Source organism: Hylobates moloch, unplaced genomic scaffold, assembly GCF_009828535.3.
Source record: "Hylobates moloch isolate HMO894 unplaced genomic scaffold, HMol_V3 SCAFFOLD_22, whole genome shotgun sequence".
NCBI classification, from domain to species: Eukaryota; Metazoa; Chordata; class Mammalia; order Primates; family Hylobatidae; genus Hylobates; species Hylobates moloch.
Window position 1 is genome coordinate 8,763,918 of NW_026652297.1, and position 18,169 is coordinate 8,782,086.

The following is an 18,169-nucleotide window of genomic DNA, read 5'->3' on the forward strand; positions in this document are numbered from 1 at the left end:
AGAAGAATCACTTGAACCCGGGAGGCAGAGGTTGCAGTGAGCTGAGAAGCACTATCGCACTCCAGCCTGGGTGACAGAGCAAGTCTCTGTCTCAAAAAAAAAAAAAAAAAAAATTTATAACTGCCAAGAAAAACAATTTAAGAAGCAAGGATTATTTGTGCTCATTAGTTTTCATCACATTTTACTGTCTGAACAATTTACATAAATTGTCTTATTAAACTGCCCTAATGATACATGCAGTATAGTGATATTTAGAAATTGATCTAGTAGACTTTAATTAATTTATTTACTTTTGAGATAAGGTCTTGCTCTGTTACCCACGCTGGAGTGCCAGTGGTGTGATCATGGCTCACTGCAGCCTCCTGGGCTCAGTCAATCCTCCTGCCTCAGCCTCCCGAGTAGCTGGGACTACAGGCATATGCCAGCATGCTTGGCTAATTTTTGTATTGTTTTCAGAGACAGGGTTTTGCCCAGGCTGATCTTGAGCTCCTGGGCTCAAGTGATCCTCTTGCCTTGGCCTCCCAAGGTGCTGAGATTACAGGCGTGCACCACCAAACCTGGTCCATCTGGTAGACTTTAATGATTTCAAAAGACATGCCTTGCAATTTCTAAGAAGCAAAAATTGTTGAATTATTTCATATTTATGCCTGATTACCTAAATGAGAAACATGTTAAAATTTATATTCAGGCCGGGCATGGTGGCTCACACCTGTAATCCCAGCATTTTGGGAGGCCAAGGCGGATGGGTCACAGGAGGTCAGAAGTTCGAGACCAGCCTGGCCAACATGGTGAAACCCCATCTCTACTGAAAACACAAAAAATTGGCCGGTGTGGTGGCAGCCTCCTGTAATCTCAGCTACTTGGGAGGCTGAGGCAGGAGAATCACTTGAACTCGGGAGGTGGAGGTTGCAGTGAGCTGAGATTGCACCATTGCACTCCAGCCTGGGCAACAAGAGCAAAGCTCTGTCTCCAAAAAAAAAAAAAAAATTATATTTAAAACAAAAAATTGAGGCTGGGTACAGTGTCTCACACCTGTAATCCCAGCACTTTGGGAGGCTGAGGCGGAAGGATCACTTGAGGCCAGGAGTTCAAAAGACCTGCCTCGGCAACATAGTGAGACCCCATATCTACAAAAATTAAAACTAAAAATAAAAAATTGAGAACAATTTTTAACCCTTTGTGGCTTGCAAAGGTAAAATTAATAACTTCATACTATTTCCTATAAAAACATCATTCATATCTTCAGCCCCTTCCAGCGGTTTATTAACTCCATCTCCTCCTTTGAGAAACAAACATTCAAAATAATCCCTGATAAACTGGAAGAATAAAAATGACTTCTCCCTGATTCTTCTTCATCTAAATATTTAACTCACGTATGTCTTTGTTTCCCCTGACATTTCATTATGTTTAATGAGCTTTTCTATTAAAACATAAGGACATTTTAACTTTTAAAAAATAAGCATCCTGTCTTTTCTTTTCTTTTTTTTTTTTTTTGAGCTTTATATTTGTATCCCAAATATTTTTTCGCAGCTGTAGAATTCTCACCTTGGCTGTGCTTTTGAGAAGTGCTAATTCTACCATACAGTGTTGGCTGAGCAGCCACTTGAAATGAGGGCTACTATTTTTTCAATTCAATTTCTTTTCTGTTTTTGTTTTGTTTTGTTTGTTTTTTTTTTTTGAGATGGAGTCTTGCTCTTGCTGCCCAGGCTGGAGTGCAATGGTGCGATCTTGGCTCACTACAACCTCCGCCTCCTGGGTTCAAGCAATTCTCCTGCCTCAGCCTCCCGGGTAACTGGGATTACAGAAGCACACCACCACACCAGGCTAATTTTTGTATTTGTAGTAGAAACAGGGTTTACAACATGTTGGCCAGGCTGGTCTTGAGCCCCTGACCTTGTGATCCATCGCCTTGGCCTCCCAAAGTGCTGGAATTGCAGGCATGAGCCACCGCACCTGGCCTGTTCAACTCAATTTCTAAGCCCATAGGTCTCCTTCAGGCCTTGAAATAGCCAAGGGACCGAGCTCCCAAGATATGTGTGAAAAACTAAAGTGTGCAAGGACAGGAGAAGCTATAAGATGAATAGATTGTCTTGTTTCATTTATACTGCAATTTCTAAAATGACATGCTTTGGGGACATTTGAAAAGTTGCCATCAAAATGTATGATTGAAGTTTTGAGCAACCAAAATAAGATCGAATGGAGTAACATTCAAATATGCATGGCAGTGCCTGCCAAACTCTGCTGCACATTAGAATCACCTGGGGAGCTTCTGGAATTCTAAATGGTCAAGCTATTCCCATACCTGGGAGTGGGGATCAGAATGTCTATGGATGGGAGTCAGGCATTAGTTTTTTAAAAGATCCCTAGATGATTCCAAAGTTCAGCAGAGTTTGGGAACCGATGGCATATGGTAGTGCAACTTTAAGCAATTTGTACCATATTACTTAAAGGACTCAACTAAATTTACGGAATGCTTTAATTCACAGACGTCATGGATGTTTACATTTAAAATGCTTCAACATTATGATAGTAAGTTATTTCCACAAAATTGCAAAAGAAACTGTCAGTGAAATTGAAAATTATTCTGTGATGTAGAACATTGCCAAAATATTGTAATCCACTCCTTTTTAGGGGGAGAATGTCAGGAACATTTGTTTCCAGCTTCAAAATCCTTTTTATAAGTATAGAAGCAGAAGAAAGATGAAGGGAAAAAAAGATATAAACAAAGAAAAACTAAAATGATTATTTACTAAGAATTGCAAACGCTCATTTTCTGGGCACACCACAAAGTTCCATTCTCTGTTCCTAGGACTTTGCGTAATACACAGGGACATGATGGTAAAAGGCTGATGCTTTCAGTTTATCAAAATAAACCTGAGTGTTCCTTTTCCCAGCCCTCAGTGAAAACTGAGACTTTACTCATGTTTATGAAGAAAGAAGGAGAAAGAAAATAAAATGTGTCCCAGTAGTGAGCTTGCCTGTCCTTTGAATTGTTTTGTGGTTGTGATGTCCCTCCTAACTGATTAGCCCTCATTCCACAGATTTCCACGTGTTGGGAACATTCGAGGATTATGTCAGCCGAGACTCCTGCCGCCTGTTTGGTAAAGAGAGCAATTTACAATAACAAACACACGCCAGACTTGGATGAATTACCCTCCCCGCAACCTGTAGGTCTGTTGGGGTCATTCAGTTCCTCAAACAGTCCCGTTTCTATAATTTCTTCCTGCCATGCTATAGGGACAGCACCTGTTGCAAAGTTTTTGAAGAACTGCTTATCTTTGTCATCAAATTCCACCCCCCGAACCTCAGAGAAATCATCAATTTCAGCGATGTCTTTGGCATAAACCACCGAAGGGTCTGGCACAAATGGGGGTTCGATTAGGCCGGCTTCCAGGCGAGGAAAGTTGATCGTTTTAAAGAAATGATGTTTCCTGGGATCATCAGACTTTTCTCTGTGAAGAAAGGAGATGATCAGCCTGAGACAGAGTTAACAAACCAAAATGGGACATGTTCTAACAATACAAAGTGTGTAGCATTCTTTTCTTACATTATTTTAATTGCAAAGACAATACAATGACATAAAGAATAACTGAAAAATAATAACTTTTGAAATCACTCCAAATTCCCGTATAAGTAGACAGTAGCATTCTCATTATTTGCAGACAGCTTTCACCTGTAGATGCAATTTTTAAACAGTGAAGCTCTGGACATGACTTTTATTCTTGGTGTTTCATGGAAATACTAGGAAAGTTCTGTAGAAACACACCTGCTTGCCTGCAGCTTCCAGTCATTGCCTCTTCAGGGTCACACAGAACAAGTTAAGCATATCTCTGTCCCACACAACCACCACTCCCATTTTAAAAGGCAGCACTCATATCCCTTTATTGGTAATATGATATGATTTCTACAAGCCCCACTTACCTCCCCAACTGCCACAATAATCTTGGTGTTATTTCTTTAAAGACTTAACAAAATCTGTTAGTAATTTGCAGTAGTATAAATTTAGTACTCAAGACTATGATTATTATTATCAAACACTCCATCTCTATGCTAGAAATAATTAGAGTATCTAAAGAAAAAAGTATGTTCCCAACTGTGTAACCTCTACTATTAATTTAGTTACCTATTGCTGTGTAACAAATTGCCCCAAAATTTAGTGCCTTAAAACAACAAACATTTATTATCTCACAGCTTCTGAGGGTCAAGAATCTGGACATGGCCTAACTGGGTGTCTCTGTCTCAGAGTCTCTTGTGAGGTTGCCGTAAAGCTGCTGGCTGAGATGGTGGTCTCATCTGAAGGCTCAGCTGAGGCTGGGGGATTTGCTTCAGAGCTCACTCATGTGGTTATTGTCAAGCCTCCATCCCTTATCACATGAGCCTCCACAGGGCTGTCTTAAAACATTGCAGCTGGCTTTCCCAAGACCAGTGATCACACACACACACACACACACACACACACACACACACTGCTCAAAATAGAAGCCATAGTTTTTTTTAATAACCTAATCTTAGAAGTGACATCTCATCACTTCTGCCATATTCTATTTCTTATTGAAGGAAGACCACACTTAAGGCAAAGGGATTATACATGAGTATGAATGCCAGGATGTGGGGATCATTGGGAGCCATCTTAGGGGCTGCCTACCACACTCCTCTTGGTTACTCTTAAATCTAGGTTGCAACAAAATAAAAAGTGGGCTGTTTTGTGGCATCAGATTCAAAACGATTTTTTTCTTTTAAAAAATGTGAATATATTTCCTGGTCTGATTAATAAACATCTTCCACATACAAGTGGACAACAAACATATGAAAAAATGCTCATTATCACTAATCATCAGATAAAAATAAATTAAAACCACAATGAGATACCATCTCATACCAGCCAGAATAGCTATTACTAAGAAGTTAAAAAACAAAAACAAAAACAAAAAACAGCCAGACATGGTGGCTCATGCCTGTAATCCTAGCACTTTGAGAGGCCAAGGCAGGCAGATTGCCTGAGCTCAGGAGTTTGAGACCAGCCTGGGCAACATGGTGAAACCCCATCTCTACTAAAATACAAAAAATTAGATAGGTGTGACAGCGTGTGCCTGTAGTCCCAGCTACTCAGGAGGCTGAGGCAAGAGAATTGCTTGAACCCAGGAGGCAGAGATTGCAGTGAGCCAAGATTGTGCCACTGCACTCCAGCCTGGGCGACAGAGCGAGATTCCACCTCTAAAAAAAAACACCAACCAACAAACCAAACAAACAAACAAAAACAGACATTGGAGGGGCTGCAGAGAAAAGAGAACGCTTACACATTGTTGATGGGAGGGTAAATTAGTTCAGCCATTCTGGAAAGCAGTTTGGAGAGTTCTCAAAGAACTAAAAATAGAACTACCATTTGACCCAGCAATCCTATTACTGGTATATACCCAAAGGGAAATAAATTGTTCTACCAAAAAGACATACACTCATATGTTCATCACAGCACCATTCACAATAGCAAAGACACGGAATCAACTAAGGAGTCCATAAATGGTGGATTGAATAAAGAAAGTGTGGTACATACACAATATGGAATAATATGCAGCCATAAAAAGAATGAAATCATGTTCTTTGCAGCAACATAGAAGCAGCTGGAGACCATTTTCTTAAGTGAACTAACATAGAAACAGAAAACCAAGTACCGCATGTTTTCACTTATAAATGGGAGCTAAACATTGGGTAAACATGGACATAAAGACGGGAACAACAGACACAGGGGACTACTAGATGTTTTGGGGGTGTGGCAAGGGTTGAAAAACTACCTATTGAGTACTATGCTCACTACGTGCGGATAGATTCAATTGCATCCAAAACCTCAGCATTACACAATATGTCTTTGTAACAAACCTGCACATACACTCCCTGAATCTAAAATAAAATATTTTTTTAAAGAAATGTCTTCCTTTTAGAAGAAGTCAGTTTCTGCCATAAGTCAACCTTAATAGAAATTAATCATATTCATGGTCTCTCCTTTACATTTTCCATTCAAGATATCAAAAAGCTTTTTGGGAAAGGATTGAGAGCTTGCCCCATATATTCCTTTCAGAGATTCCCCACTATGTCAGATGATAACAACAACAGACTCTGCCCAGCAAGATGACTAAAGGCAACACCCAATAATGGCACAACTAATAACAAGAATGAGGATAACTGACATTTATTCAGGGCCTACTCTCAGTTAACCCAACATTCAGCTCTTCACTTATATTGTTACATTCAACCAGTAAAACAGCCCTGTCTCTAAGTCCTGTATTTTTGACTCCTTTATGTGCTTCTGCATTGATGAATAACCGTGCATCTGAGGAAGCCAGAGTAAATAGGTGACTTTTTCAAAGGAAAATTTATAATTAAATTTTATTATGAAAAGAGAAACTTAATTGGAGGCATCTGATGATCCAGTGATTCCCTGGGTTCTTGTTCTGTGACCCAGCCCTACCCACTTCCAGAAAGGTCTATCTGGAACTTCTTGGACTTTTCCCACTGTGTATGGAGACCTGGATCAGAAGGTGCTACAAGGGGTGTCTTTTCTAAAAGCCACCAAGTCTCCACCAACTGAAAGAAAGAAAATGCAGGCTTGCCATATACCAGAACCGACTGCCCCAGTGTCTGTGTGGTTTACATCTTGTAGGTTAAGAGCCTTGAGGGAGAGTCACCGAGATAAATGGAAGCTTCAGAATAGATTTTTAGGCCAGGCACAGTGGCTCACACCTGTAATCCCAGCACTTTGGGAGGCCAAAGCGGGTGGATCTCCTGAGGCCAGGAGTTTGAGACCAGCCTGGCCAACATGGTGAAACCCTGTCTCTACTAAAAAACACAAAAATTAGTCAGGCGTGGTGGCACATGCCTATAAACTCAGTTACTTGGGAGGCTGAGAGAGGAGAATTTCTTGAACCTGGGAGGCAAAGGTTGCAGTGAGCCGAGATCGGGCCATTGCAGTCCAGCCTGGGTGACAGAACAAGACTCTCTCATAAAACAAAACAAACAAACAAACAAAGAAAAAACCAGATTGTTTAAAAGTCAGGTTATTGAGGTATAATTTACACAGAAACATTCACCTTTTAAAGGTATCAGTTGGATTTTTAAACATGGCAGAAGGATAGAGCTAGAATGCCATCCACATAGATCAGGAATGAGCCCCAGACCTGCATGTCTCAAAGAGAACGAAGGCGTTGGAATGGGACTAGGTGCCACAGGGAAGGTCTTGCATCACTTCCATGACCACTGGGGGGCATGAATAGAACACACTGTGTCAGGGGTCAAAAGGCCCCTTAAAACTCAGTCTAAGCAGCTTTCACATGAGTAAATAGAGATGCCCAGGAGCTTGGTAACTCAGGAGACTTGCCAGACCAGTCTTTACATCAGGATGAACAGTTCTCACATGGCATCTCAAGCACACCACGCCCAGGGAGCCTTGGTTTGTCCATCAGGGTGGCTGACTGCAGCCCTTTTGCAACTAATTATAAAAGACAAGGAAACCATGGGTCACTCTGAGATTTCCTTTATGTTCTTCAACAACAACCCAACTAGATGCCCCTAGAGGGCAGGATTCATGCCTTGTGTACCTTTTCCCAAGAAATGTCTGTGGGTGCTGCTGCTACCAGTGAAGACTGGGCTTTCCAATCTCTATTCCTTGTTCTTGTGGCTGGGCCACCACAAAGATGATGTCTTTGATCTTCTGCATTAGCAACTCTCACCACAGTTCCGTCATTAAAATAGCAGGCTGATTATTTCACTCTTGCATCTTTCCCTGGCAGTTCTGCGCAGGGCTCTTTCGGCCCATCATTGTGTGGTACACTTTGAACAAATAGGAAAGGCTGTTGCTGGAGGCCGTATCTTTTGCAACAGCCAAAGAGGCAGCTGCAGGGAGGAATTCTGCTCGTTGGAGTGGAATATATTTCAGAGCATTAACAGAGGCTCTCGTACTATGGAACCCCACACAGAGATTAAAATGGATTTTCTTATAATAGTCAATGAAGCAAAGATACCACCCGCCTATACATGGGGCCCACAAGGGAATTTGGTCTGCCAAGAACAGTAGGTATTGGCATAAAATTGTTTGTTGGAGAAGCACTTAAGTCAGAGACTTTCACGATTATTTGCTGTTGTTCTGCTGCACTGCCTGACCAGAATAAAACCTGCAAAAACTGAAGTGGTCTTCAGCATTTATTTTATTGGAAGACCCTGTAGTTGATCCCATCTGGAGCCCCTGGAGATGCTCAGAAAAGCTTTTGGCTTCTCTGCAAAATTAACTCCCAGACCCATAAAGGCAAAGAAGGTAATCCTTTTCAGTGATGTCTAAAGGAGAGGGGTTTTTAATTCATTTCAAATGCTTAAGAAGGCAATAGGGAGGGAGCATTTGGACTCTGCTGTGTAACATGCTGTTGAGGCATTTGCCTTGGCTTGGAGGATGCCCACTACATTAATCCAACATGATCTCATCTGATTAAATTTTTAAAAAATATAAAGAGTTGAAATAAAAGTGTTGGAAGATTCTGCAATTATAGAGGCCGTAAGAAAAAAAAAAGTTGGAAGATTTTCTGTTTCACTGAACAGCTGTTTTTTATATGCCTTTCCTCTAATGTTGTAAACAGTCTTACTCAAAACAGTCACAACAACAGATGCTTTATTAAAAAGGCTTTGCTTAAGGAAGCAGCTTCAGGCAGTGACCAGTGTGCTTTAAAGTGGTGTTTACAGTGCTTTAAGGTAGCATTTTCATGAAGTTTGTTAATATTTCATTTTGTAAACCCAAAGTCTGCTTATAGAGTATTAAGATATATTTTGTTTTATTTTTATTTTTAAATTTTTTTTTGAGACAGAGTTTTGCTCTTATTGCCCAGGCTGGAGGGCAGTGGTGCGATCTTGGCTGACTTCAACCTCCGCCTCCAGGGTTCAAGCTATTCCCCTGCCTCAGCCTCCTGAGTAGCTGGGATTTACAGGCGCCCGCCACTGCACCCGGCTAGTTTTTTGTATTTTTTTTAGTAGAGACGGGGTTTCATCATGTTGGCCAAGTTGGTCTCGAACTCCTGACCTCAGGTGACTCAACTGCCTCGGCCTCCCAAAGTGCTGGGATTACAGGTATAAGCCACCGCGCCTGGCCAAGATAGATTTTAAATCAAACGTGGGAAATGAGGTATCCAAGTGGGTGTTGTTCCTTTCAGGGAAGTCATCTAAAGAGACTTTCCTCCTGACTTAGCCACTGCTCCCGCACCTTCGGATACTCACTGAACTTGAAGACCATGAGGGGAGAGATTGCTAGTGATTGTCAGTGGTCACCATATCCCATTTGATTTGCACTCCTGGGCACGCAGAAGACACTAGTCAGCGCCCTCACCCATAGGCAGGACCCGAGGACTAGTTCTGGCCAACAGAACTGTGTGTGAAGTGTGTGGGATCGAGACCATCCTGGCCAACATGGTGAAACCCCGTCTCTACTAAAAATACAAAAATTAGCTGGGTGTGGTGGTGGGAGCCTGGAATCCCAGCTACTCGGGAGGCCAAGGTGGAAGAATTGCTTGAAACTGGGAGGCCGAGAGATTGCCGTGAGCCAAGATTGTGCCATTGCACTCCAGTCTGGGCAGCAGAGCAAGACTCTGTCTCAAAAACTAATAATAATAATAAATGATTTGTAGGTCTCCAATAACTGAATGTAAGAGGGTAAGAGGGTAGAGAATGCATTTCCTCCCTGACAATGTGTGAGTGTACACATATAAATCTCTCTCTGAGAGGGAGAGAGAGAGAGAGAGGGAGAGAGAGGAAGGGAAGGAGGGATGGGGAGAGAGAGAGAGAAAAGGGGGGGGAGAGAGAGATTGAGATTGATTTAATTTAGGGCTTTGTAAATCCAAAGTCTGCAGGGTAGTTTAGCAGGCTGGAAACCCAGGGAAGGATTGCAGTTTGACCCCAAAGGTGGTTTGCTGGCAGAATTACCATTTCTTCTGGGGAAGTCAGTCTTTTCTTATTAAGGCTTACAACTGATTGCATCAGGCCTATCCACATTATGGACGGTAATCTACTTTACTCAAAGTCTACTGATTTAAATGTTAATCTCATCTAAAAATCTGCCCAGAAATATCTCAATCATATTTGACCAAATATCTGAGTACTGTGGCCTAACCAAGTTGACACATAAAATTAACCATCACACCCACAACCGCCCCCATTTTATATATGAGGATATTGAGACTCAAGGAAAGTAATTCAATTCCTTGAGGTAAAATGACCAGTCTATAGCAGAGTTGGGACATGAATCTGTGTCTGTGAATCTAAAGCTCCTGATTTCCTCCCTACACAACACAGTCACTCACTGCCAAGGGCCTTTTCACAGGCCAACTTTCACTTCTTTTTTTCTTCTATAGTATCTTTTTTTTAGAGACAGGGTCTTGCTCTGTCACCCATGCTGGAGTACAGTGGCATGATCATAGCTCACTGTAGCCTTGAGCTCCTGGGCTCAAGTGATCCTCCCACCTCAGCCTCTTGAGCAGCTGGGACTACAGGCATGCACTTCTACACCTGGCTATTATTTGTATTTTCCGTAGAGGCACGGTCTCTCTATGTTGCTTATGCTGGTCTTGAACTCCTGGGCTCAAGCAATCCTCCCACCTTGGCCTTCCAAAGTTTTAAGATTACAGGCATGACCACTGTGCCCGGCCTTCTAAAATAGCTTGATCTTCTTATTCTATCATAAACAATGAAACTTGGCTTCAATTTTAACAGTTGGCAACATCATAAATATTTTTTGAAGGACTGATGATATCCTACGGGAGACATTTGAAAGGAACAGAATTTTCCAGAGCTATGACTATCAGTACTGGTAGTTTTATGTTATTATTATTATTATTATTATTATTATTATTATTATTATTATTTTGAGACGGAGTCTTGCTCTGTTGCCCAGGCTGGAGTGCAGTGGCACGATCTCGAGTCACTGCAACCTCCGCCTCCTGGGTTCAAGTGATTCTCTTGCCTTAGCCTCCCGATTATCTGGGATTACAGGCGGCTGCCACCACTCCTGGCTATTTTTTTGTATTTTTGGTAGACATGGGGTTTCACCATATGTTGGCCAGGCTGGCCAAACTCCTAGCCTCAGGTGATCTGCCACCTCAACCTCCCAAACTGCTGGCGTGAGCCACCATGCCTGGCTCACAGGAGTGAGCCACTGTGCCCAGCCTATTTTAATTATTTTTGAATAGATAATGTAACAGTGTTAAGTACATTCACACTACATTGTTATGCAACCAATCTCCAGAACTCTTCATCTTGTAAAACAGATAATTTATACTCATTAGACAACTTCCTATTTCTCCTCCCCTTAATCCCTGGAAACTGCCGTTCTACTTACTTACTTTCTTTTTTTTTTGAAATGGAGTCTCGCTCTGTCACCCAGGCTGGAGTGCAGTGGCTCGATCTCAGCTCACTGCAACCTCTGCTGCCTGGGTTCAAGTGATTCTCCTGCCTCAGCCTCCCGAGTGTTGGGATTACAGGCACCTGCCACTGTTCCGGGCTAATTTTTGTAGTTTTATTAGAGATGGGGTTTCACCATCTTGGCCAGGCTGGTCTTGAACTCCTGACCTCGTGATCCACCTGCCTCGGCCTCCCAAAGTACTGGCATTACAGGCATGAGCCACCCTGCCCGGCCTTCTACTTTCTGTCTCTATGAATTTGACTACTCTAGGTACCTCATATAACTGGAATCACGCAATATTTGTTTTGTTTTATGGCTGCATGTGATTTTAATATATTTATTTACTCAACATGGTTCAGATGCAAAAGAAACTAAGGTGATAAAGTAAAAATTCTTATTTGCATCCCCATCCCCAGCCCCCAATTCCCCTTCATCTGACATAACCAATCCTATAAATTCCTTGAAATATTCTATACAACTATTTGAATTATGTATTCTTTTTTCTTTTTTTAATGCAAGCTGCTTTGCACCTCACTTTTCCACCTTAAAATACATCTTGGAGATTGTTCCATAGAAAGTGCTAATAGTGTTTGAAAGTATTAGAAATATTTAACCATATAATACGCAAATAAAAATAAGAAAGTCATAATACTTAATTCCAAGACTTTGCCACAAATCAAAAGTATTCTCCTAATCCCTGTGGACAATACTGGTGTCAGCAATCCTCTCTGTTACATGCTAGTTTACCTGCTTCCTAAGCGTTGCTCTGGTTTCTTAGCCAAGAAGAGCCTGCAAATATCTTTTGCTTCCTCTGTGAAGTTATCGTGCTGGAATTTGACCTCGTCTTGCAGAGTTCTTTGCTTTAGATCCTCTTTACTGACCTTTTCCTTGTAATCTTTGAATGGTGTTCGTCCAGCAACCATTTCATAAATGCTGCATCCCATGGCAAACCAGTCCACAGGATAGGAATAACTTACCTTTTCCATTAGGATCTCAGGAGCCATGTAACCATTGGTTCCAGCCTGTAACATCCCAAACAAAAAAACAAGACAACACAGAACAAAGACACTAAGTTGAGTGTAGCAGACACTGCTGACTGCCTACCTAATACACATTCTCCTTTTCTTCCCTTATTGAGGGAACCCTAATTTGTTTGGGGTGGCAATGTGTCTAACCTATTCTTTGTGCTGCTTTCCCAGAAGCTTTGGGTGCAGCCAGGGGAGGCCTTGCGATCCATTTTGGCCAGTGAGATAAAGAGCTGGTGGCTAAGGTCATCATGAAAAGGGAAGCCGTAGCTGCTCTTGACGTGGGAAAATCTGTTACCTCTCTTAGGCTCATCACCTCATCTTTAAGATGAAAACTTCAAGTGGATGTCTGTAAGATCCCCTAAGCTCTGCCTTTTTTAAAATTCACAGATAATAGAAAAGTAGATGCATATGATTTTTTAAGGTTGAGCACTTTATTACTAATATTAAATGTTCATATATTGTCTAGTCTATGATGTTTCTTACTCTATGTGCTATGTAATAACATTAACATCACACACCTCTGCCTGTCTCTGCACTGAATAATTAACACTGTCATTTTAATTGGGGAAATTCCACACACACATGAAATTTCATTTTACATGCATGATTATGTATTATAGGCACACTTCTACTGACAATATATCCCAAATGATCATTAGATTAAATATATATACATATTCACTTTACATATATACATACATACATATTTATTTCTATATATAATACATATATATTTATATATACTTATATCTATGGTAAATTATACATAAAATTTACTATCTAAATCATTTTGCAGTGTAAGTTTAGTAGTGTTAAGTACATTCTCACTGTTGTGCAACCAATCTCCAGAACTACTCATCTTGTAAAACTGATAATTTACACTCATTAAATGACTTGCCATTCCTCCTCCCCTCAACCCCAGGCAACCACCATTTCACTTTCTCTCTCTATGAATTTTACTACTCTAGGTACCTCATATAAGTGGAATCATGCAATGTCTTTTTATGGCTGCACTGATTTTTTTTTTTGTCCTTCCTTTGCTCAAATTCCACATGCATTAAGCAACCTTCTGATTCAATGTAGTTTCATGATGCAACCAACATTTATTTATTTATTTTTTATTTATTTATTTTGGCTGCATTGATTTTAATACATGTATTTACTCAACAAATATTTAATGAAATCTACAACACACCTTGCAATTTTAAGGTATATATATATATATATATATATATATATAAAATTTTTTTTTTTGAGATGGAGTCTTATTGTGTCACCCAGGCTGGAATGCAGTGTTCTGATCTCAGCTCACTGCAACCTCTACCTCCTAGGTTCAAGCCGTTCTCCTGCCTCAGCCTCCCAGGTAGCTGGGATTACAGGCACCTGCCACCACGCCTAGCTAATTTTTATATTTTTTATGGAGATGGGGTTTCACCATGTTGGCCAGGCTGGTCTTGAACCCCTGACCTCAAGTGATCCTCCCGCCTCTGCCTCCCAAAATGCTGAGATTACAGGTGTGAGCCACCGTGCCTGGCCAACTTGGACTTTTCGGAGAGCAATATGACAGAGAGCAATGGGAAACAAAAGGTAACAAATTGTTCCTGTCTTTCAACCAGATTATTTAACTTTGGAGTATGTACCTCAAAGAAGAGACTCAGAAGAAAGAAAAAGGAATCTATATTGAGATGTTCATAACTTCATTAACTCAGAATAGTCACGAGCTGGAAACACCCAAAGGCCCATCAATAAGATGATAAACCAGAGTCTATTGTTAATACCAAGGAATTTATATATGTAATGATTGTCACCCACTGATTACAACTATGCATTTCAGTACTTCAGGAAAGGTTGGATGCAGTGGTGTCTGCCTGTAGCCTCAGCTACTCAAAAGGCTGAAATGGGAGGATCCCTTCAGCCAAGGAGTTCGAGGCTGTAGTGCAATAGACGAGCCACAGCGCTCCAGCCTGGGTAACTTTGTGAGACCCCATCTCTACGAAGAAAACATTAGAAAATGTTGAGCTGTGCATTAGGTGTTTTATTTCTAGTTGCTTAAGTATTTTTTAATGTAATGCTTTAGAAATATGAAATTTCATGGATAATTTCTACATGGATCACAACAAGAAAAAACATAAACAATCCAAGTACTAATGAAGAGTGGCCTGAACAAGAAAGTTCTGGAAGTGACTAGGGTCTAACGGGCTGTGCATGAGTCAGCATGGCACTGCTGTTTTCAGAGAAGCTGGTATATAATTTGGGTGACCATATGTTCCGGTTCGCTTGGGACAGTCCCGGTTTACATCTGTTGCCCTGGCATCTTGTCCAGTTTTGCATTTGTCCAGACAAAAGAGTCCTGTAGTCACCTCTGAGGCCCAGGATACAGTCTTACTCATCTTTGTCTCCAAATCCAGGCACTTATCACAGGGCCTCCCCTGGTGTATGCCATGTTTTTAAATAAATAACGACAAAGACGGTGACTAGATGTTTTCCATTCACTACGCAGAAAACATTTGTTGAGTCATGCCCTGCAATGAGTTCCAGGGATACCGAGACCTGTAAGGCCTGGCCCTTGCCCTTGAGGATTTAGAGACTGGTAGAGACAGACAGGTCAGAAGGTTGATTGAATAGAGTGCGGAGCACGTGCAGGGCGGCCCATGGGGTCAGTGTGTGCATGTGTGTGTATCTGATTGTGTGTGTATGTGATTGTGTGTGTATGTGAGTGTATGTGCATATGTGTGTGTATGTGTGTGTGTGTGTGTATGTGAGTGGGGGTATGTGTGTATGTATGTGTGGGTGTATGAGTGTGTGTGAGTGTACGTGTGTGTGCAAGTGGTTGTGTGTGTATGTGAGTGTGGTGTGTGTGTATGTGAGTGTATGTGTATGTGAGTATGCATATGTGTGTGAGCGTGTGTATGTGTTTAATGTGCATGAGTGTACGTGAGCATATGTGTATGAGAGTGTGTATGTGTATGTGTGCATGTGAGTGTGTATGTGAGCGTGTATGTGCATGTGTGTATGTGTGTGTGTATGTATGTGTGTGTGAGTGTGTGTATATATGTGTATGTGTATGTGTGATGTGAGTGTGTGTGTATGTATGAGTGTGTATGTGAGTGTGTGTATATGTATGAGTGTGTATGTATGTGTGTGTGAGTGTGTGTATATATGTGTATGTGTATGTGTGATGTGAGTGTGTGTGTATGTATGAGTGTGTATGTGTATGTGTGCATGTGAGTGTGTATGTGAGCGTGTATGTGCATGTGTGTATGTGTGCGTGTATGTGTGTGTATGTGTGCATGTGAGTGTGCATAGGTATGTGTATGTGAGGTTGAGTGTATGTGTGAATGTGCATGTGTGTATGAGAGCATGTGTGTATGTGTATGTGTGTATGTGAGTGTGTGTATGTATGAGTGTGTATGTATGTGTGTGAGTGTGTATGTGTGTATGTACGTGTATGTGTGTATGTGTGTGTGTTATGTGAGTGTGTGTATGTGTGTGTATGTGAGTGTGTGTATGTATGAGTGTGTGTATGTGTGTGTGTGTATGTGAGTGTGTGTATGTATGTGTATGTGTGTATGTGTGTGTATGTGTGTGTTATGTGAGTGTGTGTATGTGTGTATGTGTTGAGAATACTTCACTGAAGAGCCACAGCTGGCTGGATATGAGGGAAACACCTAGAAGGCTATCCAGGTAATAAGCATGTACAAGAGATGGACTCAGAAAAAGTATAAGATATTGAGGGAGCTTTAAGGAATTTGGTGTTTCTAGAATACATGATCTGGGGGTTGCCATGGAGGGAGGGGAGATGGGATTGAGAAACTGTATGCTAAGGTAGCAGAATCTATTCCCAGTCTCCCTTTTCCTTTGCCTCCCTCTATCATAAAATGCCAGATGACTAAAGACAACATCTCTCCCAGCCTCCTTTGCACACAGGACAGTGATATGAGCTTTATTTGAGAGGTGTGCAAGCTGAAGGTGCAAAGGCTTGGAAAAAACAGAAGTGAGTTTACTCGAAAATAAATAAAAGATGTAAGATTGATTAAATGGATGGATGGAGAGGATGGATAGATAGATGGACATTTGATAAAGCAAATCTAGTAAAATGTTAATGATATATACAAGGAATATTATTTGGCCATAGAAAGGAATGAAGTACTAGCTGGCAGTGGTGGCTCACGCCTGTAATCCCAGCACTTTGTGAGGCTGAGGCGGGCGGATCACCAGGTCAGGAGTTAGAGACCAGCCTGGTCAACATGGTGAAAACCCGTCTCTACCAAAAATACAAAAAATAGCCGGGTGCGCCTGTAATCCCAGCTGCTTGGGAGGCTGAGACAGGAGAATCGCTTGAACCTGGGAGGCAGAGGTTGCAGTGAGCCGAAATGGTGCCATTGCACCCCAGCCTGAATGACAGAGCAAGACTCCGTCTTGGGGGAGGGGAGAGTGGGGAAGAAACGAATGAAGTACTGATACATGCTTCAACATGGGTGAACCTTGAAAACAGGCTAAATGGAAGAAGCTGGTCACAAATGACCATGTATTGCATGATTCCATTTATATGAGGTGTCTAATACAGGCAATTCCATAGAGACAGAAAATAGATGAATGGTTGCTTAGGGGTGGAAGAGCAGAGTAATGGAAGTGACTGCTAAAGGATATGGGATTTCTTTTAGGGGAGAAGAAAATGTTTTAAAATTGATTGCGGTAATGTTTGCACATCTCTGTAAATATACTAAAAACCAGTACTTTTTTTTTTGAGACATCTGTCGCCATCTGGAGTGCAGTGGCATGATCTTGGCTCACTGTAGCCTCCACCTCGAGGGTTCAAGCGATTCTCCTGCCTCAGCTCCTGAATAGCTGGGACTACAAGCGTGCACCACCATGCTCGGCTATTTTTTTTTTTTTTTTCAGTAGAGACAGGGTTTCACCATGTTGGCCAGGCTGGTCTTAAACTCCTGACCTCAGGTGATCCATCCTCCTTGGCCTTCCAAAGTGCTGGGATTACAGGCGTGAGCCACCGCGCCCAGCCAGTACACTTTAAATGAATGGTTTTTATGGTACTTAAATTATATCTCAATAAAGCTGTTAAAAATGTCAATGATAAACTCTAGGTAATGGGTATTTCAAAGGTGCTCGTGTGAAATTCTTTCAACTTTGCTGTTTGCTTGGAAGATTTTATAATAGAATATGCAGAAGGGAAAAGGAGAGTGAGGGAAGGGGGATGCGATGCCAAGCTGGTTGCTGGTTCATCAGGTACAAGGGAGTCTTCTGGAAGAGGCACCAGGAGGAAGCACAGGAGAGAGTGGATGAGGGGGATGCAGCTGCCCAGTCCTTCCCATCTCCCGTTTCCATTGCTCAAGGATTATCCGAAGAGCTATATTGCTGGCCATGTCATCCAGTTGATTAGCAGCTGCCCAGGAAATAAGGCTCCATACCCCACAGGATGATGTTTCATCCAGTTCTGAAAGTGGAGGGGCAACGCAGCCTAGATGTGCTGCTGACAGAGAACGGTCCAAGAGGGAGAGAAAAGGAGGCAGTAGAGGGAATGTAGGAAGCTGCGTGAGGTTTGTGGTCCAGTACACCAATATGATGAAATTTCTCAAGGACATACTTTGATGTGGGCTTTTTTCATCCATGGTGCTGGCTATCATGGCTATCAGCTGGCCCCTCAATCCAGAAACCAATGGCTGTCTATACTGGGAAATTATCTCATAGTGTGTGTGTG

At 41.7% G+C, this 18,169-nt stretch overlaps 1 protein-coding gene across 1 annotated transcript in view; it reads right to left on the reverse strand.

Annotated features, from left to right (window-relative positions):
• Positions 1–1,733: 1,733 nt before the first annotated feature.
• Positions 1,734–18,169, reverse strand: part of GRK7 (G protein-coupled receptor kinase 7) — a 41,363-nt gene continuing 24,927 nt past the window's right edge. Inside the window, exons 3-4 of the mRNA XM_032143478.2 lie at positions 12,173–12,447; positions 1,734–3,452 (exon numbers count right to left, since the gene is read on the reverse strand). Coding sequence (XP_031999369.1) covers positions 3,116–3,452; positions 12,173–12,447 — 612 coding nt within the window. The 3' untranslated portion in view covers positions 1,734–3,115. The remainder of the gene's footprint in view (positions 3,453–12,172; positions 12,448–18,169) is intronic.